This window comes from Spea bombifrons, chromosome 2 (genome assembly GCF_027358695.1).
Source record: "Spea bombifrons isolate aSpeBom1 chromosome 2, aSpeBom1.2.pri, whole genome shotgun sequence".
Taxonomy (NCBI): domain Eukaryota; kingdom Metazoa; phylum Chordata; class Amphibia; order Anura; family Pelobatidae; genus Spea; species Spea bombifrons.
Window position 1 is genome coordinate 111,144,988 of NC_071088.1, and position 22,818 is coordinate 111,167,805.

At 38.9% G+C, this 22,818-nt stretch overlaps 1 protein-coding gene across 4 annotated transcripts in view; it reads right to left on the bottom strand.

The window, feature by feature from the left end:
• Window positions 1-22,818, bottom strand: part of ITGA7 (integrin subunit alpha 7) — a 63,954-nt gene that overhangs the window by 10,719 nt on the left and 30,417 nt on the right. For 3 of the 4 annotated variants that reach the window (XM_053455600.1, XM_053455602.1, XM_053455603.1), the window contains exons 2-15: window positions 21,137-21,264; window positions 20,668-20,747; window positions 14,746-15,001; window positions 12,954-13,085; window positions 9,551-9,758; window positions 8,170-8,363; window positions 7,241-7,329; window positions 6,966-7,093; window positions 6,627-6,722; window positions 6,423-6,484; window positions 4,072-4,241; window positions 1,716-1,865; window positions 1,216-1,331; window positions 132-333 (exon numbers count right to left, since the gene is read on the bottom strand). In XM_053455600.1, the coding sequence (XP_053311575.1) occupies window positions 132-333; window positions 1,216-1,331; window positions 1,716-1,865; window positions 4,072-4,241; window positions 6,423-6,484; window positions 6,627-6,722; window positions 6,966-7,093; window positions 7,241-7,329; window positions 8,170-8,363; window positions 9,551-9,758; window positions 12,954-13,085; window positions 14,746-15,001; window positions 20,668-20,747; window positions 21,137-21,264 (2,011 nt within the window). Of the gene's footprint in view, window positions 1-131; window positions 334-1,215; window positions 1,332-1,715; window positions 1,866-4,071; window positions 4,242-6,422; window positions 6,485-6,626; window positions 6,723-6,965; window positions 7,094-7,240; window positions 7,330-8,169; window positions 8,364-9,550; window positions 9,759-12,474; window positions 12,595-12,953; window positions 13,086-14,745; window positions 15,002-20,667; window positions 20,748-21,136; window positions 21,265-22,818 lie in introns of all 4 variants that reach the window. The other variant, XM_053455601.1, reaches the window with a different exon arrangement.

Consider the following 22,818-nt stretch of genomic DNA (forward strand, 5'->3'; position numbering starts at 1 on the left):
CCCAGGATTAATATTTCCTGAGAAAAGACACCCAAACAGAACTTATTTACAATAACAAGAATAGAATAGTATTTGACACGTAGTGAAATGCATTGACGTTTACTCTCACTGTTGTGTTTTTCTAATAGTACCATAAAGGATGCTGTGCTCTCTGGAGCTAGACGGACACCGGAGTAGGACAGCGTGTCCGGAAAGGTTGCAATTAGCTGTGCCTCATGAGCATCATCTCCATCAAGCTGAGGGTTGAGCTGGTCAGAAGGGAAGTTAGTGACGGTGATCTTCAGGGCTATGTCCTTCTGGTCAGTCAGTGAAAACACTGGAACCTTGTCCTCCCTAGATGTGAAATACAGAGAGGATGAACAGAACCAGGTTGTGTATGTTAATAATATCCATCCCAGAGCTGCCCTGCTCCAAACTTTTGGTTTAGACATGTACTTACCATACAATGTTTGAAAATGCAAACTCTGAGAACCTTCAGTATAGTAATCCATAAAGTTCCAATTCAAATACATTTGCGACAAAAGGGGCCAGTTTAAGACCCCTGCAAATCTGAGCATATGCTATTGGACCCTGAGATTATTGCCAAGAGAATACAGTACACGTCTTGTACAGACAGAATCCAGTTTCATACAAAGAACTAAGAAGATCACAAATAATGATTTAAGTGCAATCGTTTGTGCTCATTCTTTTTCCAGGCTGTAGAGTTGGGGGCTCATATATTTGGATTTGAATTAGCCAGCTTTAGTAGTAGTGTGGTTTGAATAATTTGAGTGTATTCAATTTAGAAGTAAAATCTGTGAAGGTTCATAACGATATGTGGAGTATAATAAAATTAGGTCACATCAACACTCAATATAAAGCAAAGTATTCTACTGAAAACCAATTTTTTTGGTCATATAGGGCCTTTTCCTGGGTATCAGATATAGGGCCAACCGCTTGTACTAAGCATTTTTCATAAATTAAGCTAAACTTGAAACTACCGTATGATGCAAATTTCAATGTGTAATGAGACCTTGAAGAAATATCACAGATTTAAATATACATTACACAAGGCCACCCAAGTTTTTCTTGCAGCACAAACTCACCAGGGTTGGCCCTTCATAATGTATAACAAACTCAAAGAACTGAAACACAACTCTCTGCAAACTTTCCTGTCAACTCTAGTGAATAAATAACACAAGTATCCTAATATGAAATGACAGCACATATACTTACATGGGCAGTGGTGTAAACTGATTGGTGTTCCCAATGCGTGAACAGAAGTTGTGATTCAACTGCAGGTTACTTTGACAGATCTTGTCCTCTCCACAGCCTTCTCTGAGAAAGTTGACCTGATAAGAAGGAAATGTGACATAAACCTCATCAAGTGCACACTAACAAGGCTATAACAGAGCAAAATGCAAATTGAATGCATTGAATAATGTATCACAGTATTATATAAAATTGTGAAACAAATGTTCTAATTCTTGAATGATTTTCAACTCCAGGCTTTGGAAGCCACAGACAGGCAAGAATTCTGCATATTTTGGCCCAAAAATTGATGAACCTGTGAAAGAAAGTGTGGCCGTTGAGGCCAAAGGTTAGAGTTCACTGTTTTAAAGCCATAATATCTCCTTACTAACATGGGGTGTCTAGACTTAAAGAGGCGCTATTGTGAACATGAATTAAGTGTTTTGTAATCCAGATTAGAGATGCGCACTGCACCAAATACGTACCTCGGTGGTGTAGATCCCTGGATCGTCATGGCTGAGTATAGGAAGGAGAGGAGGCAACGTCTCCCTAGTCAAATGTCTGTTGTTTTGTGCATCATGTATGTTGTATTTGAGTGCTACTGTGATAGGCCGAAGTTTGTCTTTAATACCGTCCTGAAAAAAAGAGATATTTTGTTTAACAAAGCAGAGATATTATCGGACGTAACTGACAGTAATATTGGGGACTCGACCCCTTTCTATCAACTAGATGACAGTGCTGACGAATATTGCAGGGAATAATGACCCTGGGGATAAGCAACTACTGGCACCCAAGCTGCCGTGGACTACAGCTCCCATGATGCAAAGCTATTCCCTTGGTTAGCTGAACATTTGGTAAACTCACAGTACTCACTAGCATTACTCAAGATGAAGCCACGCTGAGGTCATCTCGTGTAATAACAAAATATATCAATTTACAGGGAATGGCTCCACCAGCTATTGTGCAGCACAGGGCAACCCACTGGACAACCCAGTGGAGGCTCCTTCCTAGTTTATCCAGCTAACAGCAATACACATGGACGAACTGGCAGTACAATGGCACCGATACTGATTAAAGGACCAGTATTAAACCACCAGGAGGATCTTACTCAAATATCCAGGCCAACGTCCTCACAATATTACATAGCATCTCCTGTGATACTGATGAAGTTGTTATGCGGTTACTGAATTGATTTTCATTGATTGCAGTAATGTATCGTGTACTAGGTCGCCATACAGTATTTAGTTTCTACTTTGCGGTACTATTAACACTTAAAAATTGTGGTTATCTTTCTTGCATAGCAGTGTACCATCGCTGTATTAAGTACTTTGTTTATAAAATAGTTGCTGCTATGTATGAAGGGTAAATGCCAACCCGGGTCTATTTTTTTCTAGCTCTTAGCTCACAACAACTAAAGATAGTATTTTCTTATGCTACTCACTGCATGCCAAAAGAACATTTAATTTTGCTAAGGCATAATGCCCACCTGTTGTGCAAATCACAGATCGACTGCTGATGCTTACACACTTCCCTTAATTAATTGTATTAGTCTTGTTGAAGACCTACTTCCACTTAGACAAAAAAACTAACTGAACACAGAAAGGTTTAATAATTATTTTATAATAAATTATAATTATATATTTTAATATAAATGTTTTTCATTTTAAGAAGCAACCTAACAGTGGATGTACTTGTAATTAAGATTTCCATGAAAAAAGGGCAGCATTTTACATGATTAAAGTACGGAATGATTAGGCCATGTAGCAATACAGGAGTGTTTCTGATGTTGCAATTTATTACAGAAATACCTTTAGCAGAGGATAAGGGATAGCACCTTTGAGTCTTTTTTAATTCTAGGTCTGAGCATGTCAGTGTGTCGCTTGCTACATTACAAATAACATTGCTCTGGAAGTAAGTAATCAATTAGGCATTTTGAAATAAGCTCATACACAATGAAGACCCTTAAGCATGCACCAATAAAGAAATGTTGATGATCATGGCTACCCCATTTGGTTTTGTTCAATCCAGAGGTTCTGAAACCAGAGGTGTCAAACTCCATGTCTTGTGGGTCGCCGCCAGGCCAGGAGTTTAGGAATTCACAGCTTCAGCACTGGCTGCTTGAGCTGTTTCTCATGGGTAGGCCTGGAAAAGCTAGTCAGATAAACTTACCCCTGTTATTACACAGGACACTTAAGGGCAGAATATGCCAATTTGGTCTAGCCTACAGAATATCCATAGCCAGGGATAGACAGAGTGTCAGTACAAGGACACCAGTTTCCGTGGCAGGGTTTGTGGAGGTCCATACAACTTCATTAAATTGTCCACCACAGACCCCAGTAAATGTCCACCATGAGCGATGTTGGTGCCTACTCCTGATAATAGCATACCATAGATATATACCATAGAGAAATGAAAGATTTTTCTTTGCTAGTTTTTGTGAGTTTATGAAATGTTTTTCCATTTACTGCAGAAGATGATCTATTCAGACATGGTCTTTGTTTAGTAGAAGGCTACCAAGGTCATTGCTTTTATAAAGAGAATGGACTGATTGTCCTACCACTTTCCAACTACAAAGGAGATTGGGAAGGACAGGCCAATGGCCCCTGATGACTATACAAAGTCTTGAGAAAATATGTTACCTAATTGATTGCCTAACCTACAATATCTCTTTTTATAAGACCAGAAATACTCTGTATTTTAAAACATTTATGAAATGAATTATTCCTTTACCAGTGACAATTTAAAACCACTGTTTTGTAAGCATGAATCAATATTTTAAAACACAAACACAAAACATTTTTTTTCCTGAGAAGTCTATGAAACCCTGATTATTTTGGTCACCTGTAGCTGGAACGTGACATGAAAACATTGAGTGGATGACTGCCGGGGAAGCTCCAGCATGTTAGTAAACCTGTATTCTGGGTCACTGGATGGCCTTTTTAGGAAAACTACTCGGCTTGACTTTCCTTGTTGTCTTCTGGCTGCTTCCACTTCAAAAACACACCTTAAAGCTGAGATGAGAAAATGAGATTACAAAAATATTATGTGAAAGAACCAATATGTGTATAAATACAACAATATTATATAGCCTACTGAATTGGGGACGTGATGCTGGAAAAGATCACAGAATACAAGTAAAAGAGTAGGAGAGGATGAATAGATTGGAGAGATTAATGGGGTGGCAAATCATACAGCACTATATTTAACATGGGGCAAAAGGCGCAGCTTCCTTGTGCCCAGGCACATGTTAGCTGTCTCTTTGGTTCCTCAACAGCTGTCACATTCTGTAGCATCCTCTGGCACAGACTTATTTATGCCGGAATTTGGTGTCATTTACTAGCTCGCAGCAGGCGGGCGGCCCCCAGACTGTGAAGGCAGAAGCATTTGCGAAAATGTCTGTACAGCTGACTGCACACAGGTATAATGGGTAGGGGGCAAGCTTGTCCCAGGCCCCATTATATGTATATAGAAAGATGGCTTTGAAAATATACATTTATTTCTTAAACATTTTACATGTTTTAACTTTGAAATATAAAGTTTGAATTAACAGTAAGTTATATCAAATGTATATTTGTTGTATAGTATCCATTTAGACAGGAACATGCTAATGATATGTAAAAACTATTTAAAAGGAGAAGGATATTAAATGGATAAGGTGTGAAAGTGTAGTGTAGTGAAAAATTGGCAAACTACATGGACCAATGGTTCTTATATGCCCTAAAATTCTATTTTTCTTTGTTAGTCCTAATGAGTCTTAAGTTCTTCACATTTCCCCGCATGCAACACCTCAGAAATAAAGAGCTTTGAGTTGATAAAGAGAGAGTAGACCAATTAGACTACCTAAAACTGATTTAAAAGTTTTAGGTATTCTGCGATATGAACGATCAGTAAGAAATTCACACACAACAAAGATTGATTATATCCATTCACAAAAGGGATAATGCAGAGAAACACCTCTCTTTTATTTTATTTTAATAAATCTCTCCACTAATAAATCTCTCCACTCCCCCTCCATCGCTCAACTACCGCCACAAGAGCAGCCGCCACGGAGGAGAGCGAGACCTCCCTTCACTGCACAACTACCGCTGCAGCTGCCACAATGGAGGAGAGGGAGACCCCCCCTCCACTTCTCGTCCACCGCTGCAGTCCTCTGAAGAGCCGCGCAGGAGAGACATCATTCTGCGTGGCAACCTGCTTAGGCACTCGCCCAAGCTACAGGTCTATATGATGGGAGATTACTCCACACTCAGGATGGCTGCAAATCCTGATACCGGAAGTGACGTTCGTACTGTTTTGGCGGCAAATGTGAATCTGCACTTCCGGTTCCTATATAAACACTTCAGTCTGAAGGATCCTTGCCTTCTGATGGTCGTCTATGCCTAGTGCTAGTCCTCAGAGTGCGTTTTGATATTCAGTCCTTTGTGTTTGACCTCGGCTTTGCTTCTCGACCTGTTTTCCGGAACCCTGACTTGTTGAACCCTTGAGTCCTACCTGACATGTCTCTTATCCAGCTGTTGCGTGACACATATGAAATTTTCTCTACCACTAAGAATGTAAATTTAGCTTTTTATATTACTTCTGCAATGTGGTCTAATACTTCTGTCTGCTCCCCAAATTCTGCCTGTGAGTCAATATATCCTGATTAAGAGAATGTTTCAAAAAAACAGTTTGTTTTTAATCTAGAACACAAACTACCTATTACAGAGTCCACTACAAGCAGCAAAACATCTTACATTATCTTGATATAGCAGAAAAGTCCAGTAGGATTAGCATGGAGTAATGGCCCTTAGATTTAGCAGTTAGTAGGTCATCAGTAACTTTAGTAAGGGCAGTCTCAATAGAATGTTTAGAGTGGAATCCAGGTGAAAAAGCTCAAGTAAAGAGTGTGAGTTAACAAACTTAGTTAAGTGGGTGTATACAATTCATTCAAGAATCTTGGGATGAAGAAGATAGATGGGACGGTAGTTGGACAGGTGAGTCAGATCCAGGGAGAGCTTTTTCAAGATAGGAGTAATGGTAGCATGTTTGAAGGAGGACAGATCCAGTAGACAGGGAGAGGTTAAAGATATGAGCTAGTGCAGGGACAAGAGTAGATTAGAGAGACTGGGTAAGATGAGGAGGGATAAATATGGCACAGCATTACTTATATAAATTGTACAAACCTCATGATCTGGGTAGGAATTTTTACTTACTGATTATGGGATTGTAGTTGGTGGGTTCAGCGTTATAACTGAAACATGTCCTTAAATCCACGCTGCAAAAAAATATGGATGGGTAAACAGTGTGATACTGACACTGGGAAACAAATGTAAAACTACAAATGAAAACAGAGTAATGAACGAGTGGCCAAACTTAACAGATACATATAAATGGTTATGGGCTTGTACAGTACTCACCAGATGCCTGACCCATGCTTGCAGTTCTGCTGCTCCAGATCAATATTTTGTGGATTAATGGTGACACCTCTGTGAAGTCTGATAACGTTGCGAGACCTGAAGATTTTAAACACATTGCAATGGTTTGGTTCTAAGAAGGTACAATACTCCTTTAAGAACATTATAATTAAAAACGACAAGCAATAAACTACTATCATACCATAACCTACAAACCATCACTTAATCCTATAGTGCCTTCAGATCATTCCCCAGAACACCCATTCCTTTGTAGTAGATAAAATGTCTGGTGTAGTATACACAGCTAAAGATAGTTAACAATTTACCTCTACAGGAACTTACCTGTAGAGGACCACTGTGTCAGAAAGAGAGCCAACAGCAAGATCAGGGTACCCGTTCCCATCAATATCCAGCCCACCAGAAAAGGAATATCCAAAGGTCCTCACTCCAACACCTATTCCATGGAGTATCTGACGGAAAAAAGAAAACACAATGTAAAAAGGCAATAGCTGTATATAAGGAAGAATCAACGAGGTGGCATGCACAAATGACAACATGTGTAGAACATGATACAAATTCTCGCTGCTAAGTCATAGATAGATCTTTTGTGCTTTTACCTGTGCTGGTTTGGTCACTAGTCCTGTTCGGCTCCCATGATAAATATACACTTTTCCATTTTCATCAAATGGTGCTCCAACTGCAACATCTGTGAAAGTCAAACAATTCAATTGATTAAAGTCAGATAATCTATTAAATTCACAATGGCAAACAGCATTTTATCAGCAATTGGTATACCGTTCTCACCTCTATATATATGAAGTAGAATATGTGCTATGAACTACCTCACTCCGACACTCTTACCCAAGTAGTGAGCTGGGTATAAATAAGGCCTATAAGGCTAATATTTCCCTCACTAGTACAACATCTGTACATTAGGATAGCTATAACCTTTCGCAATGTTACCCTCTTCATCCGCAGAACCTCAGATGGGAAGGCACACATTTTCATTTTATACTGTTAGGATTTCTAGGTGGAGGAGCCCGTAGGGTACATAATGCCAAAGGGTAATCCAAAACTCATAGTCCAACAAAGGTCAGTGCTGACAGCAAGATACAAAATGGTGGGGTCAAGCAAGGGAAAAATCCAGAAGGTCAGTCAGAATAACAATAACGCACTCTCTGGAACAAGGTATCACTACAACTGAGCAGCGAGGAAAGGTCAGATTACCTTTTCATGGAAAGTCTTAGCTATCATGGCCAGGTGGTAAAGCAGAGGTGTCCACTTTAAAGGCTATGCACCTTATGCCCACGCGCATGGAGGGGAACACTTCCTCAACTGGAATGAGAGTTGCAGCTGTCGGTACTCATGCAACCCCCTACCTCCAGGTAAGAAAAAGCGAGTGAACAGGAGGCAGAGCGGATGCCAACCCTGCACTCCTTCATTTCAGAGTTTCTGGTGGTGTGACACCAGTTCTTGTCTGGAGACAATGCGAGTAGTGCTCTCATGATCCTGACAAATATGTTAGACAAATAATCAAAATATTGACCTTTGAAACCATCCTGGTTTATGTCTCCCAAGCTGCCAACAGAAATCCCGAACATGGAGCCATCGGTCCCATTCAGTCGAAGAGGAGGTGAGCTGTTCAGTTTTCCTGCCTGATTCATGTAGACATAAACGGCACCTCCAATTTCTTCTTTACGTGAGAAGAAATTTGGGGCACCAACCAGCAAGTCCATCCACCTGAATTAAAGTAGATGCAAAGTAAGTAAGATAAGTAAGACTTTGTACCAGAACTAACCTTTATGCATAACCCAACCATGTTAGATCCATGTCTACAATAGTCAGGTGACATCCAGAGCCTCCTTTACATGTACACGTATCCCTAGTCACCAGGCATTTGGCTCCAATATACATTGGGCCAGAGTAAGCTAAGTAGACAGAGATACGTGCCACAATGATACATGCTTGTTTGTTCTCATATGAACAGCAGTGACATCCAGTAGAAGCTGAACACATTTTGTAAACAAAATACAGAAACATGATGCTATTATGTAAGTAATGTAAACATATTTGCCAACATCTGTCGCTGCGCATAAAGCAGATACCTAGATGTAGTTTATTTTGATTCATACAGGTGGCAACTATGACTTTTGTGTAATTTCCAGCAGCGGAGGTCATCGCGCAGAGAAAAGGATCCAGGTCCCCTGCAGCGCTGCGGGGGATCTGGATCCTAACCCTGCTGCTTTCCCGAAGCAGGGATAAATGAAAACAGAACAAAACCACCCGCCCGGCGCCCGGAACTGCATGACCCGGGCGTCTGGTGACACAAACTGCACATCCCCGTGCAACACCCCGAATGTAGGCCGCATCCCCACCTTAAAGACCTAAAGTGGGGGGGGGGGAGTGTGGCCTATATTCAGGCCAATACGGTATTTTTAGACAACTTAATGCTGGTAATCCCAAAGGGTTCATTTACTTTTTCTTGCCACTGTCACACTATGATAGATACAGTTTACCTCATTTCAATCAAAAGTTAGTTTTCCAAAATAAATTACCTGTTGCTCAAAAGGGGTTAGGGGACAGTCAGCTGAAAGGCGCTAGGAACATCTGGTCATTGCAAACAAATAGTTTAGTAAATATAAAATCAGACTAAAAGCAGCTGTGAATATTTAAAATCAAACAGCTAAAAAGTATCTCAGACCTGTCTTCTAAGATCATCTTTTTCCAAAAGTTTTTATGTTTTCTATCTTTGCCTTAAAATTCTCAGCACCTGATGCATCAGTAAGCTTGTTGAACAGAACCTACACATAAAGGTTGCTATGGACAATCATCTTAATCTTTATCAGAAAAAGAACCCAAAGTAGCTTCCCCGAAGAAAAACATGAACACACAAAGCATGGTCCATTATTGTGCTTGGCTAAACTTACCCATCATTGTTCAGGTCTTCGATGGCCACCGAGTATCCAAAGGATGAAGCTATGGTCTCTCCCCACAAAGTGGCCTCTGGGATTAGTTGGCTTCCACTGTCCTTACGTAAGATAACCACAGCTCCAGTGTGATTAGCCCGGGGGGCACCGCTTACAAAACTCAGCCTGTCCTTTCCTGTCACTCCCCACCCTGAGTCCACTGAAAAACCTAGGAGGTGCGATAAAATAGTCAGCAAGTGCTTTCACGATAGCTGAAGTTAGTTTTAACACAGATAGGAACAGAGCAAGTACAGAAGGAGATGTTAAGGAAAAATGAAAGCAGGGAAAGATGTAGACCACCATGAGACCCCACTACCGTTTAAAAAGAGATAGACAGTATTCATGCATACAATTAAATGGCTATATTACCTGTAGGTGACTCAGATCCTGACTGCTTTTAAACACTGGTAGTTATGCATATTTTCACAAACTATACAGTAATCTATTTGTTTTTGTAGCATGTAGAATTTAAGCTTAAAGTATGCCTTACAAATGTTTTTCATTTCTTTCCCTGAAGGCTGTGATGATTTGTTTTAGGAACGGTGTTGTGATAATTACAGGACAGAACTATAGTCTAATCTTCCCTGTCTGTTGTTTGATTTTACCCATATCTAACTTGAAGAAAGTGAACTGTTAATAAAACCATCATAAGCTTTGTGGCAATCACTATAGTGCTGCCACCTTTAGGGTGGTCCACCTTCCTACTTGTGTTACGCATGGATCAGCTCCCCCTCATCACGACCACTGAGCTGGAAGCAGGTGAAGCAGAGGTGATGGAATGGAATGAAGCTTGTTGTTAAAGATGACAAATTAGCATTTACTATCAGGCTTCTGTGGTCCTTGTTCCAAGTTGCAAGTAAGTTGCATGTTGTCCATCGAGGTTAGTTAACAGATGATACATAAAAGTTAGCTTGCACAGGCTGAAGCCTTCTGTTACCGATATACACTGACAATGGATATGAGTTTGGAAATTACTTCATCCACCTTTCTTAGCTCTAAGGCAAATAATATTTTTGGATTTTTTTTTCTTTTGGTTGTTTTTTTGAGACTTCTTCAACCAAATATTCAGCAAAACAAAGGAAAGAAGCATGCTCCAAAAATATGTCGCCATGGTAAAAAACAAACAACATGAATTGTTTATTAAAACAGGAAACCTGAAATACTCAATATAGTGTATTTTTTATATTTGGTTCTCGATGGTTAGATAAAGTGTGCATGCTTAAAGCAACAAAACAAGGTCCAAAGCATTGTCAAGAATTTTATAACTATTGTCTACTGGAAAGTAAAATGTTGCATTAGCAGAACCAATAAAGGTATTCTGGGAAGATTGATTGACTGATTTAACCAGTTTTCAGATAATAAATTAGCTAAACTAACATCTTTCTTGCCTTGGCCAAACTCAAAAGATATTACCAAATGTCAGTATCAGGAATATAAGCAACAGATTATGGAAAAAGGATATTCTGCGTGATAAAAAATCCTCACCCGTTTTCTTCTACATGTATACTCTATGAAATACAATGCCTATAGTCTACAAAGGTGGATGATATTTATTTACATATTAAGTGGTTGTTAATTGCATAACAGAAGCCAATAGCCCGAGACCAAGGACCAAAGAGCAAGCCATTGGGGCGATAGCGTGGGCCATCAGCCCGCAAAACTGCACATTGAGCGAGATAATGGCTTAAAGAGCAGCATCTGCAACCATATGCAAAATGCCTATAGTGAACAGCTAGTGCCAAAGGTGAAGAAGCAACATGCACTGCGCCATTCTAGGATAAGTAGGTGTGTAATAATCAACCTGGATGTTAATTATATTTGACAAGAAGAGAAGCAGTCAACCCACAGCTGCTCTTAAACTGCAAATTTACAGTCATTCTTTTCCATGCATTATGGGACTTTTAGACTAGATTGATTGGTATCATGAGCTGAAATAAACCATTTAAAACCAGGCTAAGTGGCCTGTAATGTAAACAACCAATCTCTAAAATTATATGACACAGGTTGAGTAACACTACACCAGGCAAAGCAGAGTCAGTGCTATGGGAGGAATAACATTTCTGATGGATTCCAAGTCTTATTTTACAATCTAGTGACCTTTGTGCTGCCAAGGTGAAAAAAGTAATTAGACAAAAGAAAAAAAATGCAGTAGCAGAGGGGGTTAGGTGGAAAGATGCAAACGAGAGAAGGGAATGCATGCTTAAAAAGAAATCACAATGAGCCAAGACTATGCCCAGATCACGCTTCAGTTACTTTTTCAGGACTCTTCTCTTTGAATGCATCGGAATTCGCCATCTGATTGCCCACTGGCCTACAGATCAGCACCATGATCTTTAAACTCTTATCCATGAATCTGAGTCATGTTAGGAGACAGAAGTCATTGGGGGTGCCATCATAGTGTCTTTTCTGCTTATCTATCCAGGGCTGGGCAACATGATGTTGTTCTTAGATCTCATCACACTTAGTCCAATGCAGAACAAAAGTACCATAATCTAAAGGATTTTGCTGCATATCTCACATCATGGGATATTATTCTTAGTTACAAAAGCAACATAAATTGCATAATTATAAAGAAACCATGATCAATAATGATGAGACATAATTACGATAATGTATTTTCCTAATTGCTCTCTACAAATTTACAAGAGCTGACTAGACTTAACTCATCTTTCACCATACAGAAGAATCAAATGTCATTCCGGGTATCATTAATTTGCAAAAACGTAGCAGACATATAATTCAAAAGACAAACTGCAAGGATGGCCTGGAAACTTACGGAGATGCAACAAAGGAAGCATATGACATGTGGTCCACAGATAACAGACGCCAATGGGTACATGCGGGAGATGGGAGCTGTATCCAGCACACAAATGCAATTTACAAACCTAAATAGCTATTGAGGGCTACATCGTGGCTGAGTTTGGCTGCCTTGTCTGTGGGCTCCAGCGTTTTATACACCTGCTGATCCGGATCTGAACTATCAATGTTTGTGACAAACAAGAGTCCTGTGGCATGAACGTGAATCCCCCAAGTATAGAAATAGTGGGTGAAGAGAAAAGAGAAGAGATAGTGAATTAGATAGTATAGAGGTCAAGTGTGTCATGGCATGGGAGCTAGCAAAGAGAGGGAATATGAGATAGACCACGGAGCAGAACACAGGAATTAAAAGGCATTATGTGAAACTAAAATAGGACTGACCCTACACAATGCATAGTTAACTGAGATAAAATGTTTCATTTTAGTGAAGGTACCCCTATTACAGTCATCAGTCCCATTAAATTAGCCAGTATTTATTTTATTTTGAGCTCCTGGTAAGGTCTTGTCTCTTCCCCTCTCTTGCCAACACCCAGCCATGACCCCATACCCAGATAACTGTTGAATGGAAGTGGTATCAGTTCTGGTTTCTGGCTGTTCTCTCCAGCAACTTCATACGGGCCGTCATCGTAAGTGCCCAGATCCAGAGCACTCTGATTAAAAAGCTCCACCCGCAGCTCCCCTGAGAGGCAAAGCTAGCGTCAGATCGATCCAAGGACCCAGACATATTGAACAAAATCCGAAAACATATTCCGCCAGCCCAAGTACATAACTACAATGCTATTAGACAGACATAACAATAATGGTATAAGCCTAAAACATCCAAGAAGTATGGTAAAATGCATAACATCGCTCTTCACAAAAGTAAGTTACTAAGGCAGAAGGTGCAATTTGATGGCGAGCAACTTAATCCCATTAATAGCAGAGTAGTTGAGAATCTATAAACGTCGTCTCTCTGTGTAGAAGTTTATTGCTGAGATCTGCGATGCGGACATCTCTCTAAGACACACAGCTTTGGAGATCTCTCAAGGTTAAGTTCATTATTTTAATTAAGAGTGACATCCAGAAACAATGTCCTGGTTGCCCAGCAACTATATAAGAGAGGTACCATTATTCAACATATACATATGCTACAAATAAGAAAAATAAATTCATCATTTCAAAGCAATAATGTGGTTTGGCTCAACACAGTAGGGTTAACACTGTGCTTCTTTTAACATAGAAGATTATTTCATATTTTTCATATGAAAAGCACTGGCTTGAGAGGTTTTTTTTTCATTTAAGGCTATTTTTCTTAGCCTGCATATGAAATTGCACACACCAGGCATGCACCAAAAAAATATGGAATCCCCATTGATATGATCCGAGCAGAGCTTTTTCATTGCCAATGCTGGCCACCAGGTGGTGATGGTTGGCTTTATTATAAAGTTGTAGCTGAAATACTCGTTTTATTTTTGGTTTTTATTGTTAATTAAAAAATTAAGTTACTTTGAGGCGCGGCTGCCAAATGAAGTCGGGGCTAACATGATTCGGCTGTATTTTGTTAAACTACATGTTTGCAGGAGAGCTGGTCATTTCAACACCATTATATTATGAAGGACTTCTTAGGACTTTGTTAGTCCTGCATAGCTAATGAGGGAAGATTACTTGAGACACCTTACAGCCTTAACTATGTATTATCCAAGGCCAGCTCAGGATTTTTATATAGAGAGTTGAAATATTTAGCATCCTTAGAAGCTGGATTTATGGGAATTTCCCAATCTGAAACATCTGACTTTTTTTTATTCAAGGTAATGTATCTCTGTTCAATAATAATGTATCTGTGTTTATGTTGATGGAATATTTCTAATAAGAATCTATGTGTATCACTATATCTTGTATATACGCCTGTATAATACAGGTCGTGTATCTTTTATCTATCCAGTTATGAGTTTCCTTTCCAAGTGTTTTTCTCTGACTGTGGATACTGTAAAACATATCACCTCTTTAGCTGATGTCCATTGCTTCTTAGGCCAAGTTTCCTAGGTGGAGAAGTGATATTAAATAACCACACGTTCAAGTCAGCTATATTTTGCACCTAAAAGGGATTGTGATGTTTTTACAAGAACACTAGATCTTGTCTACTTAGTGAAACCAAAATCATAATTCAAGAAATTCTGTTACCCCTAATAATGGCAGATTAGGCTCTATACATCAAAATGTGGGAATTCTACACTTTCAGTGTATAAAAAATTAACAAGTTACAATAAAACACTGAGCTGCCTAATATCCATAAGATGATGTTTAAGTCATCTATGGAGTACTGACATTTTTTAAGCACCTAAAGGCATCTTGGAATTTACCTTTCCAGTTGTATGTTCCTGGGGCCCCGAACATGATGTAATGGTTATCTGAAGTAAATCCGGCTGACATCCCTTGCTGGCAGAATCCAAACATCTCATGGCCTTGTGGTCGACCCTCACAAAATTTCCACTCTCCACCATCCAGATCGTCGCTGATGCTGAGGTCTTCGCTCAAAACAAAGCAGCGGCCGATAACATCTCGTGTCTCTGAAGGCTGCGTCACCCTCTGCCGAGACTCATACAAGTGGGCACAAGTCTGCAAAGAGGAGAAAAATAATGTGTGGAAATGATGGAATTATATGGTGGACATGCATATCATTGGTACTGTATGTATATAACACAAGTTTCGCAACAAACATATCCCCTAGTATTTTAGAATATAAACTCTATGTATATTTTTAGGAAAAAAAATAAAATATACCGGTATATATATATATATATATGTGTGTGTGTATTAATGCTACACTTAACGTTACTCCTTAAATCCTGCTCGCTACTGCTCTTGCTTTAAAAGCCATCAAGTGCCCCTCTAGAAACAGGCTGCTAGATCAGATCCCATGTCTCTGTTTGACATTATACAATAAACATGCGATCAGAAACAATGCGGCTCACAGCCACTGGGGTTAATGTCTCCAGTGCTTTATCCCCTACAGTTCAGGTGTGTGCTGGCCTCTGTCTGTAGGCAATGGCCGACTAATTAGCTTAACAAGCCATGAAGCTTTAAGGGCAAAGCCAAATGTTTCTGCAGAGTGTTTTACCCAGGAACATTATGCAGAAGAGAAGGAGATGGAAGACTATTAGAAATCATAACCGTTCCTTTCATTATGAACCAATAGACTGTAAGCTTGCAAGAATAGAACCCTCTTCTCCTTTGTATCAGTAGTAGTATCAGTATTGTCTATTGTAATCTTTATGTTAACGTTAACATCTCCCCCTATTGTAATAGTGCTACAGAGTCTGCTGGCATACAATCAAGATCTAAAGCTACCCCGTAAGAAGAATTGTAACAATCCTGGCCCAAATAAAAGATTACATGAATATTGCATTGTAATGTGTAACAAACCCAAGAACCACAATTCTTTTTTTGACCTGGTTGTACAGTAAACAATATTAACACTAGAGCTGATCAAAAAGTTAGAATCTGTTCAATCAAAATTTACTGCATAAAATAAGTTTTGTCCCCCTCAGCTCCCATGGGAACACAGACGCTTTTTCTAAGATGATGTATGCGCCATAATACAACTACAAGGTCACAAGTGACAGACATGGTCAGAGAAACTCAACAGTCTCCGCAGGCGTTTTACAGGGTAGCACTTGTTTTCTCAAATCTGCCGATTTTTAAAAAATAAACAGAATGTTTGCCCACCTCTAATTACCACAGATTGTTAGAATTAGATGCTGTGATACATAACAGAATATTAAGAACAAAAAATGTAATTATGGGCAACATAGGTAGGTCTTTATTATCCGTATAATTGCTTTTTAGTATTAGAGCATTATTATTATTTTATTTTATTTATATAGAGCCAACAATTAACGCAGCTCTGCTCATGTATTTGTTTAAAATCTAGAAAATATCTTATCTCCAACATGCATATGTTTATTAAACAGCCCTAAAAGCCTTCTCATACATCAATGTTTTAAGCGTAGGTTGTAGTTAGATAAGCGTATTCAAAACACATTCCTGAAAAAATTATGTCAAAACATACACATCAAGTATGTTGTTTTTTTTTATAATTTTAACATGAACCAGCATATTCTGGCCTAGGCCAAATCAGCCTAGGTGGTACGTCCAATGAGGCTCGATGGGCCAGTTATTGGGCAATCACTAATCTCCCCAAAAGGGCCATTAACACGGCCTCCGTAGTTTAAAAGGTGGAGCACCAAGATATGATGTCATATTTCCAACGCTTAGAAGAAGTATGGCAGTACGGAGGGGGCAGCTGGAGGGACGCTCCTGCGTTAGGCCTGGGGCAGTCCCCCCATTCCTGAAGTGTTTTGAAATACAGAAATGTTGTCCATTATTTTGAGGCTTCGACCTTGAATTCAGAGCTACTCCACAACATAGAAATCCAAATCATTTCTCCTCACTGCCACACTGTACAATTATTTTAATTACAAAATATTGGACGAGAAATCGTGTAATTAGATTAGTAGTAATACCTCTGGAGGTTACTCATCCAGGTCTTGTAAACTCTGTAAGAGCCGCTGGAAGCTGACAGCATTCGTAAACTATGCAATACAGTTTGTCACTCTAAAAATAACTGGGGCATAGCCCTGGCAATGTCATCAGAGGCAGAAAAACTGTTTGACAGAAGAGAATGGAAATATGTGTTTTATATCTCAGACTGGCTCAGTTTCAACCGCCCTGCTATAAATATTCTAATACTGTAATAAACTGCCAGAATGTTTACAATATTATAAACTCCCAATCCTTTCCCTCTTGCTTGCACAATGCAATAGAGAGGTTTGTTTACCGCTCTAAATATTATTTTGTACCAAGAATTTTATAGCGATAGCAATTCAACATTACAGATGTATGGAAAGAATGATGTTTAGGTAGCATGCTAAAGAACAATTTTTCATATTGTCAAATGACTACATGTGTAGAATGTATTCAATATGAACTCCAAATCGTTGCTGCCAACCTATTCCATAAAACCAGTGCTGTATTATATGCAGCATTGTATTCTTCTCTAGTGAGAAGATAAAAGATCTATTGGTTCATGCGCAGAAGTCTCCTCAAAGCTTATGTGATATTCTCCACACAAAAAAAAATGCAATTGGACTATGTTCTCTAGGGCATTACAACAGTTTTTCAATAATGCCTGGTGGAATAAAACTGGACAGTTACATTTATTATATATTCCCATGTATATGTATTTTAATTCATAATTGTTAATGTATATATGCTTTTGTTAGGTTTAAAACGTCACAGCTTGTATTATCCTGTCCTCTCCCTTCTCCTCACTGCACCATTTCAAAGACTGTTTCAACAAATCAATAACTTTACCCAATTTACAGTGCAGAGATTTAATGGGTAATATATAATTTTATATATAGTATATTAGCACAATATAAAACTCATACAGACCCCGAGGACAGAAAGTTGAGATGGTATACATATATGATGGGTTTCTAATATATATAATTTGAAGATACCAGCACCATAAACATGTGTATTTAGTGTATTAAGCTGTAAAACACAGGCAGCACCCTCAGCTGCCCCCCAATCTTTGCACCTACTACCCTCATTATTGCTGAGTGCAGGTATATGATGTGATACCTCTGACATCTGAAGCCATAGTAAGGTTGTGCTGATATGGCACAATGCTTCATGGTGTAAATGGGCTGGTTGGGGAGATCAGAGATCTGAAATCACCTTAGATCCCCCGGTAATTGGCCTAGACCAAAGTTAAGCAGATGTGCGCACTAATATTCTGTTTGGATATCAACTGTGTAAGTTGGATATGAGGGTGTCATAAGCAAAGTTGGTATAGAGGGTGCACAGACCAGCAAAAAGGATCGCATTTTAGACTGCAAACATCATATAAAGCAATTTAAAATGTTACTTAGTAAGAGTAAGGCTTTGGACTTAAAAGGACAAAGATCTTTGCATAAAAAATGTTAATAAGTGTAATATGCCTCATTAATTAAGCATTACTTTCAGTGATCTGCTGAACAGATAGAGTAGCATTTAATAAGATAATAATTCACACAGCATCAATTACTGCCACGCTGAGCTGACATCTCACAGGTCACATCACCAAGGCAGCGTGAATACACACAATAACCATTTTCCCAATTTAATCAGAATCTGTACTGGAAACATTTTGTATATGCATGGTCCCTCATGGACACTGAAAAACTATGTGTTCAGAATCTGCCGGCACTTTATAGATAAATGTAATGTAATTATATTAATTTATTAAACAAAATAACACTTCAGCTAGAAATGTGTCAAAGGTAATACTTAAAGTTGGAAATGTCTCCACCCAAGAATCTAGAATCTAGACAACAAACAAGGAGATCATGTACACCATGTTCTGATTAAACCTTAATGGTGTGGCAAATAAAGGCCAAATGGCAGTCAAAGCAGCAGTACAGCTGAGTTTAGATAACGCCAGTTCAAAGGTTCTCTAGGAGGAATAAAAAAAAAGAAATGCAAAATGTAAAAGTGATTAGAAATACTGGTTTTATTTACTTTAGGAATACGGATAATGTCATCACGATATACAAATATATTTGAGGTCAATGCAATGCTAAGGGGCAGTCCTTACCCTTACAAAGAGCAGATAGTATGATACCAACTGCATTGGAAAAGTCATATTTGGGGCTAAAATCAGGAAAGGGAGGGGTTTTTTTTTACAGTGAGGGTGGTAGAGCTCAGGAACACATTTCCTAAAGACGTAATGACCACAGTTCACGTGGAAGCATTGAAGAGTGGATTTCATTTGTTTTAAATAATAAAGAAAATGCATTAATGGGTATGTGGGATTAACCCAACTGCCCTTGGAGTCATGAGATAACCCCCTATTTTGGACTGACCTGAGATAGGTATTTCTTTCCTTCATCTGAAATGAGGAATATTTTGGAAAGTTTGATCTAGATGGGCATATGATTTTTTAACCTAAGTGTAAAAACATTTCCTTCAGTCACTAGACATGAATATAGTCTCCTTGATGAGTGACTCAGGAAAGTAGTTAAACTGAGTGGTGACGCTCCAGAAAGTCTAATTTATAATTTCTCCTTAAAACCTTCCAGAAACCGCATATCTAGGGATGATTTCAGGACATAAGAGTTATACAACTAGCAGGAGCCCTATACAGCTGAACATATCATTAGGATGTGAACCATGACAGCATATTCTAGTTACATACACATACACATGGGACATGGGTAGAAGGTTAAATGGTTGTGCATCAGGACCTCAACACGACACAGCGACACGCAGTGATATGTGCTACATGATAGTCTCACGTAAGAAGCACATTTAGGCCTTTTGAGTTGATAGTTTGTCGTGTTTCAGCAGATATATTCACTCATTACACAGAAGCACCATGAGTTCTCTCATAACATTTTGCAGGTTCATTGGTGCCTGGAAATTGGAATGAAACACCAGTATGGAATTTTAATGCTAGCTGGTAATTCGGACTCATATTACTGTGTAGTTAAGGACATGCGTGTGGATTAACAGTACGTGAAAGACCCCCAAAAAATATACCTTGGGCAAAACTGTGTAGGAAACCAGTAATATATATAAACACTGAGTTGAGGTTTATAAACCAAATGCTGAAAACGATCCTGATAAATGGTTTTGTTACATATCATTTAGAAAACAGGTTTTTAACAAAAACAGTTGTATTGTGTTTTACATTTGAGTTAAATTCCAAGTATTACCCGCTAGATGAGGCAATATAAAACAAAATCTTTACATATGTCATAGAAATTGCTTCTGCCCTTGTGCTACACTGATTTAAGACTCAAAAAGCCATAATACACACACACACGCACACATATATATATATATGCTTAATAAGCAAAACCTCATGTATTGAAACAGAAGTATCCCCACATAAATACACCCATATCTGTATATATGCTGACAGATCCCAGCTCCTACCTGCAGAGTATCTCTCTATCTCCTCTGTCTGCCGGATATTGGCTGGGGGATCCTCGCACATTAACGCTGACCCTTGTCTTTTCGTTACAAGCAGAGAGCCATGGAGTCGTTAAACAACCCCAGAAGTCTGACTTGTGATATAAATCACAAATCCATAAGCCACATAAGAGGTCACCTACGCTAAAGCAAGGGGATTACCATCTCATCATCTTATGACAATCTTTAAGGAGTATTCGTGTAGTTATTATCTCAATTCAAATCATAATAACAAGACATATACAAGAGAAAAAGTAACCCACCACAATCTTTCCACCAGGACCTTGACTCTTCACAACTACCCCGAGCCATTGATTTTCTTTACTTTCTCGACTCCTGTGCACTGAGAAATATAAAAAAAAGATTTAGAAAGGAAGCAACAGCAGACATAAGGGAGCGTGCAACCAAAAGACACACAAAAGTATCTGGTGACAATTTTACATAATAGTTTTTTTTACATGATTGTCTCCGCTTATAGTAATATATTGCTTTCAGTTGCTTATAGTTGAAGAAACGTCTGGAAGGAGAATGAAATGGATCATAGATACGTATATATAAAACATTTAAGCATTAGAAAGTTATAAATGTTGTCTAAAAGTTTGTCCAGAACCCGAGTTACATTTAATGTTGCAGAGTTGACCTGGGACAATCCCTATTATTAAGAGTGTAAAGGCAAATCTCAAGCTTGGAGTGAAATATCGTTTCTAAAGGTTGGCTACTCAGATACTGTACCTCCAGAGTCAATATCCACTCGTGTACATTCCCTTGACTCGGAGGTCAGTGGACATTGATAGAGACCTCCTGTTCGTTCCGCATGTTGATGCGGTAATGCTGAGGCCTGAGGAGCACCAACTAAAAGCCTGCAAAACAAGAAAAATGTACCTTTTAATGTACTGAAATACTGTATAGATTGACTGTGTATGGCTGGATTCTACATCCGATTGGGCAAGAGCCAAGAGCGACACTTTTAAAGGAAACTGCAGAATATTAAAGAAGGGGCTTATAAGCAGTACCACACATATCTGTCAACACTCCAACCATGATGAGCATGATCTACCATGTTTCAATCTGTATCACTGTCTACTTTTAACATTCTCAATATTTATTACATTTGGATTTGTACCTAGAGAACGTAGAATGTAAATGTGACATGAAAAATAATATAATCGCACACCATAATGGGGCTCGACGATGAGCACTGCGATGCTTGGTGCCCGGAGGAACGTTAAAGGTGTCTATACATTAAGGTCAAGTGTGACTCTAATAGAAGTCTACTGCAGGTAGAACGTTGAATAGTCAGTCCGTGGGAACTGAATGGAGGAAACTGTATGTGTAATCATATCTGACCTTCATCAGCAAATGACATCTTCACCAAAACATTTCAGCTAGCAATCCTCCTATACATTAAACATATAACACTCCTAAACATATTAATACATAGCAAAGCTACACATGTGTAAACAGTGGCTGCTCACGAGCTATGGTCCATTTATTTTACTAAACAGCCAGCAAAAAGCCCTTGAGCGATACGACACACTCATTTCAAGATGTCGCTCTATTTGTAGAGTTGCAAGCAGATTTGGCACACAGTAACCTTCTTCTGGTGGTTTAATCACATGAAAACAACATGTTTTAAGAAGAATGTTCCACTTTCTATGGCAACAACCTTTTAGTGTCTGCTTTTGTATCACATGACAGTTAAGCATTCCCTGATAAATGAATGAGGCTACATTTGACATGATTAAAGAATTATCTCTGGGAAATGTTGGGACATTAAACAATATTTGAAATTAAGCTTATAATTGGTGCATTTAGTAAAACGTTTTGCAGTTTTAGAAGACAAACTGAATAATTGAGTCACCAATAATGCTGAGGATTTGCTTTGAATATCTATTTTTGATTGTTTGTGGTGTTGAACAGTTTCCGTGAGCTTGTTTTGGACATTCTTGACCCATACTTATCTAGCAGGTCTGGAAAGGCAGGTGCTCACTACCAATACATGCCATAGGAATAGCAATAACCCATCCTAGGGTTGCTGAGTGCTGCTCATTTATCCAGGCTTTCTGCCTTTGGATGTTTGCCCGCTCTCAGGCTTGTGTATTATGACCACTTACTGTCAATTGCAATATTAGCTGGATTTATGCTCAGTGCTATGCATCAATGAACTAGGTGGATAAGAATGTACCTATAGCTAATCATAACAGTTCTGTACAGCTACATATGGATAATCTGACTCCTTTATTTCCATATTCCTCTATATTGCAGGATTTTATATCTTCTATAACAAATCCTAGTGCCCGGTTATCACTGTTTTAATTGTTAAATTGTTATTCACTTTGGGTCACTGCCTGTATCACATTATTTTGGGATCAATTTAGATAATTACCAGTGTGGGCTCCAGTTGCCAATCAGCT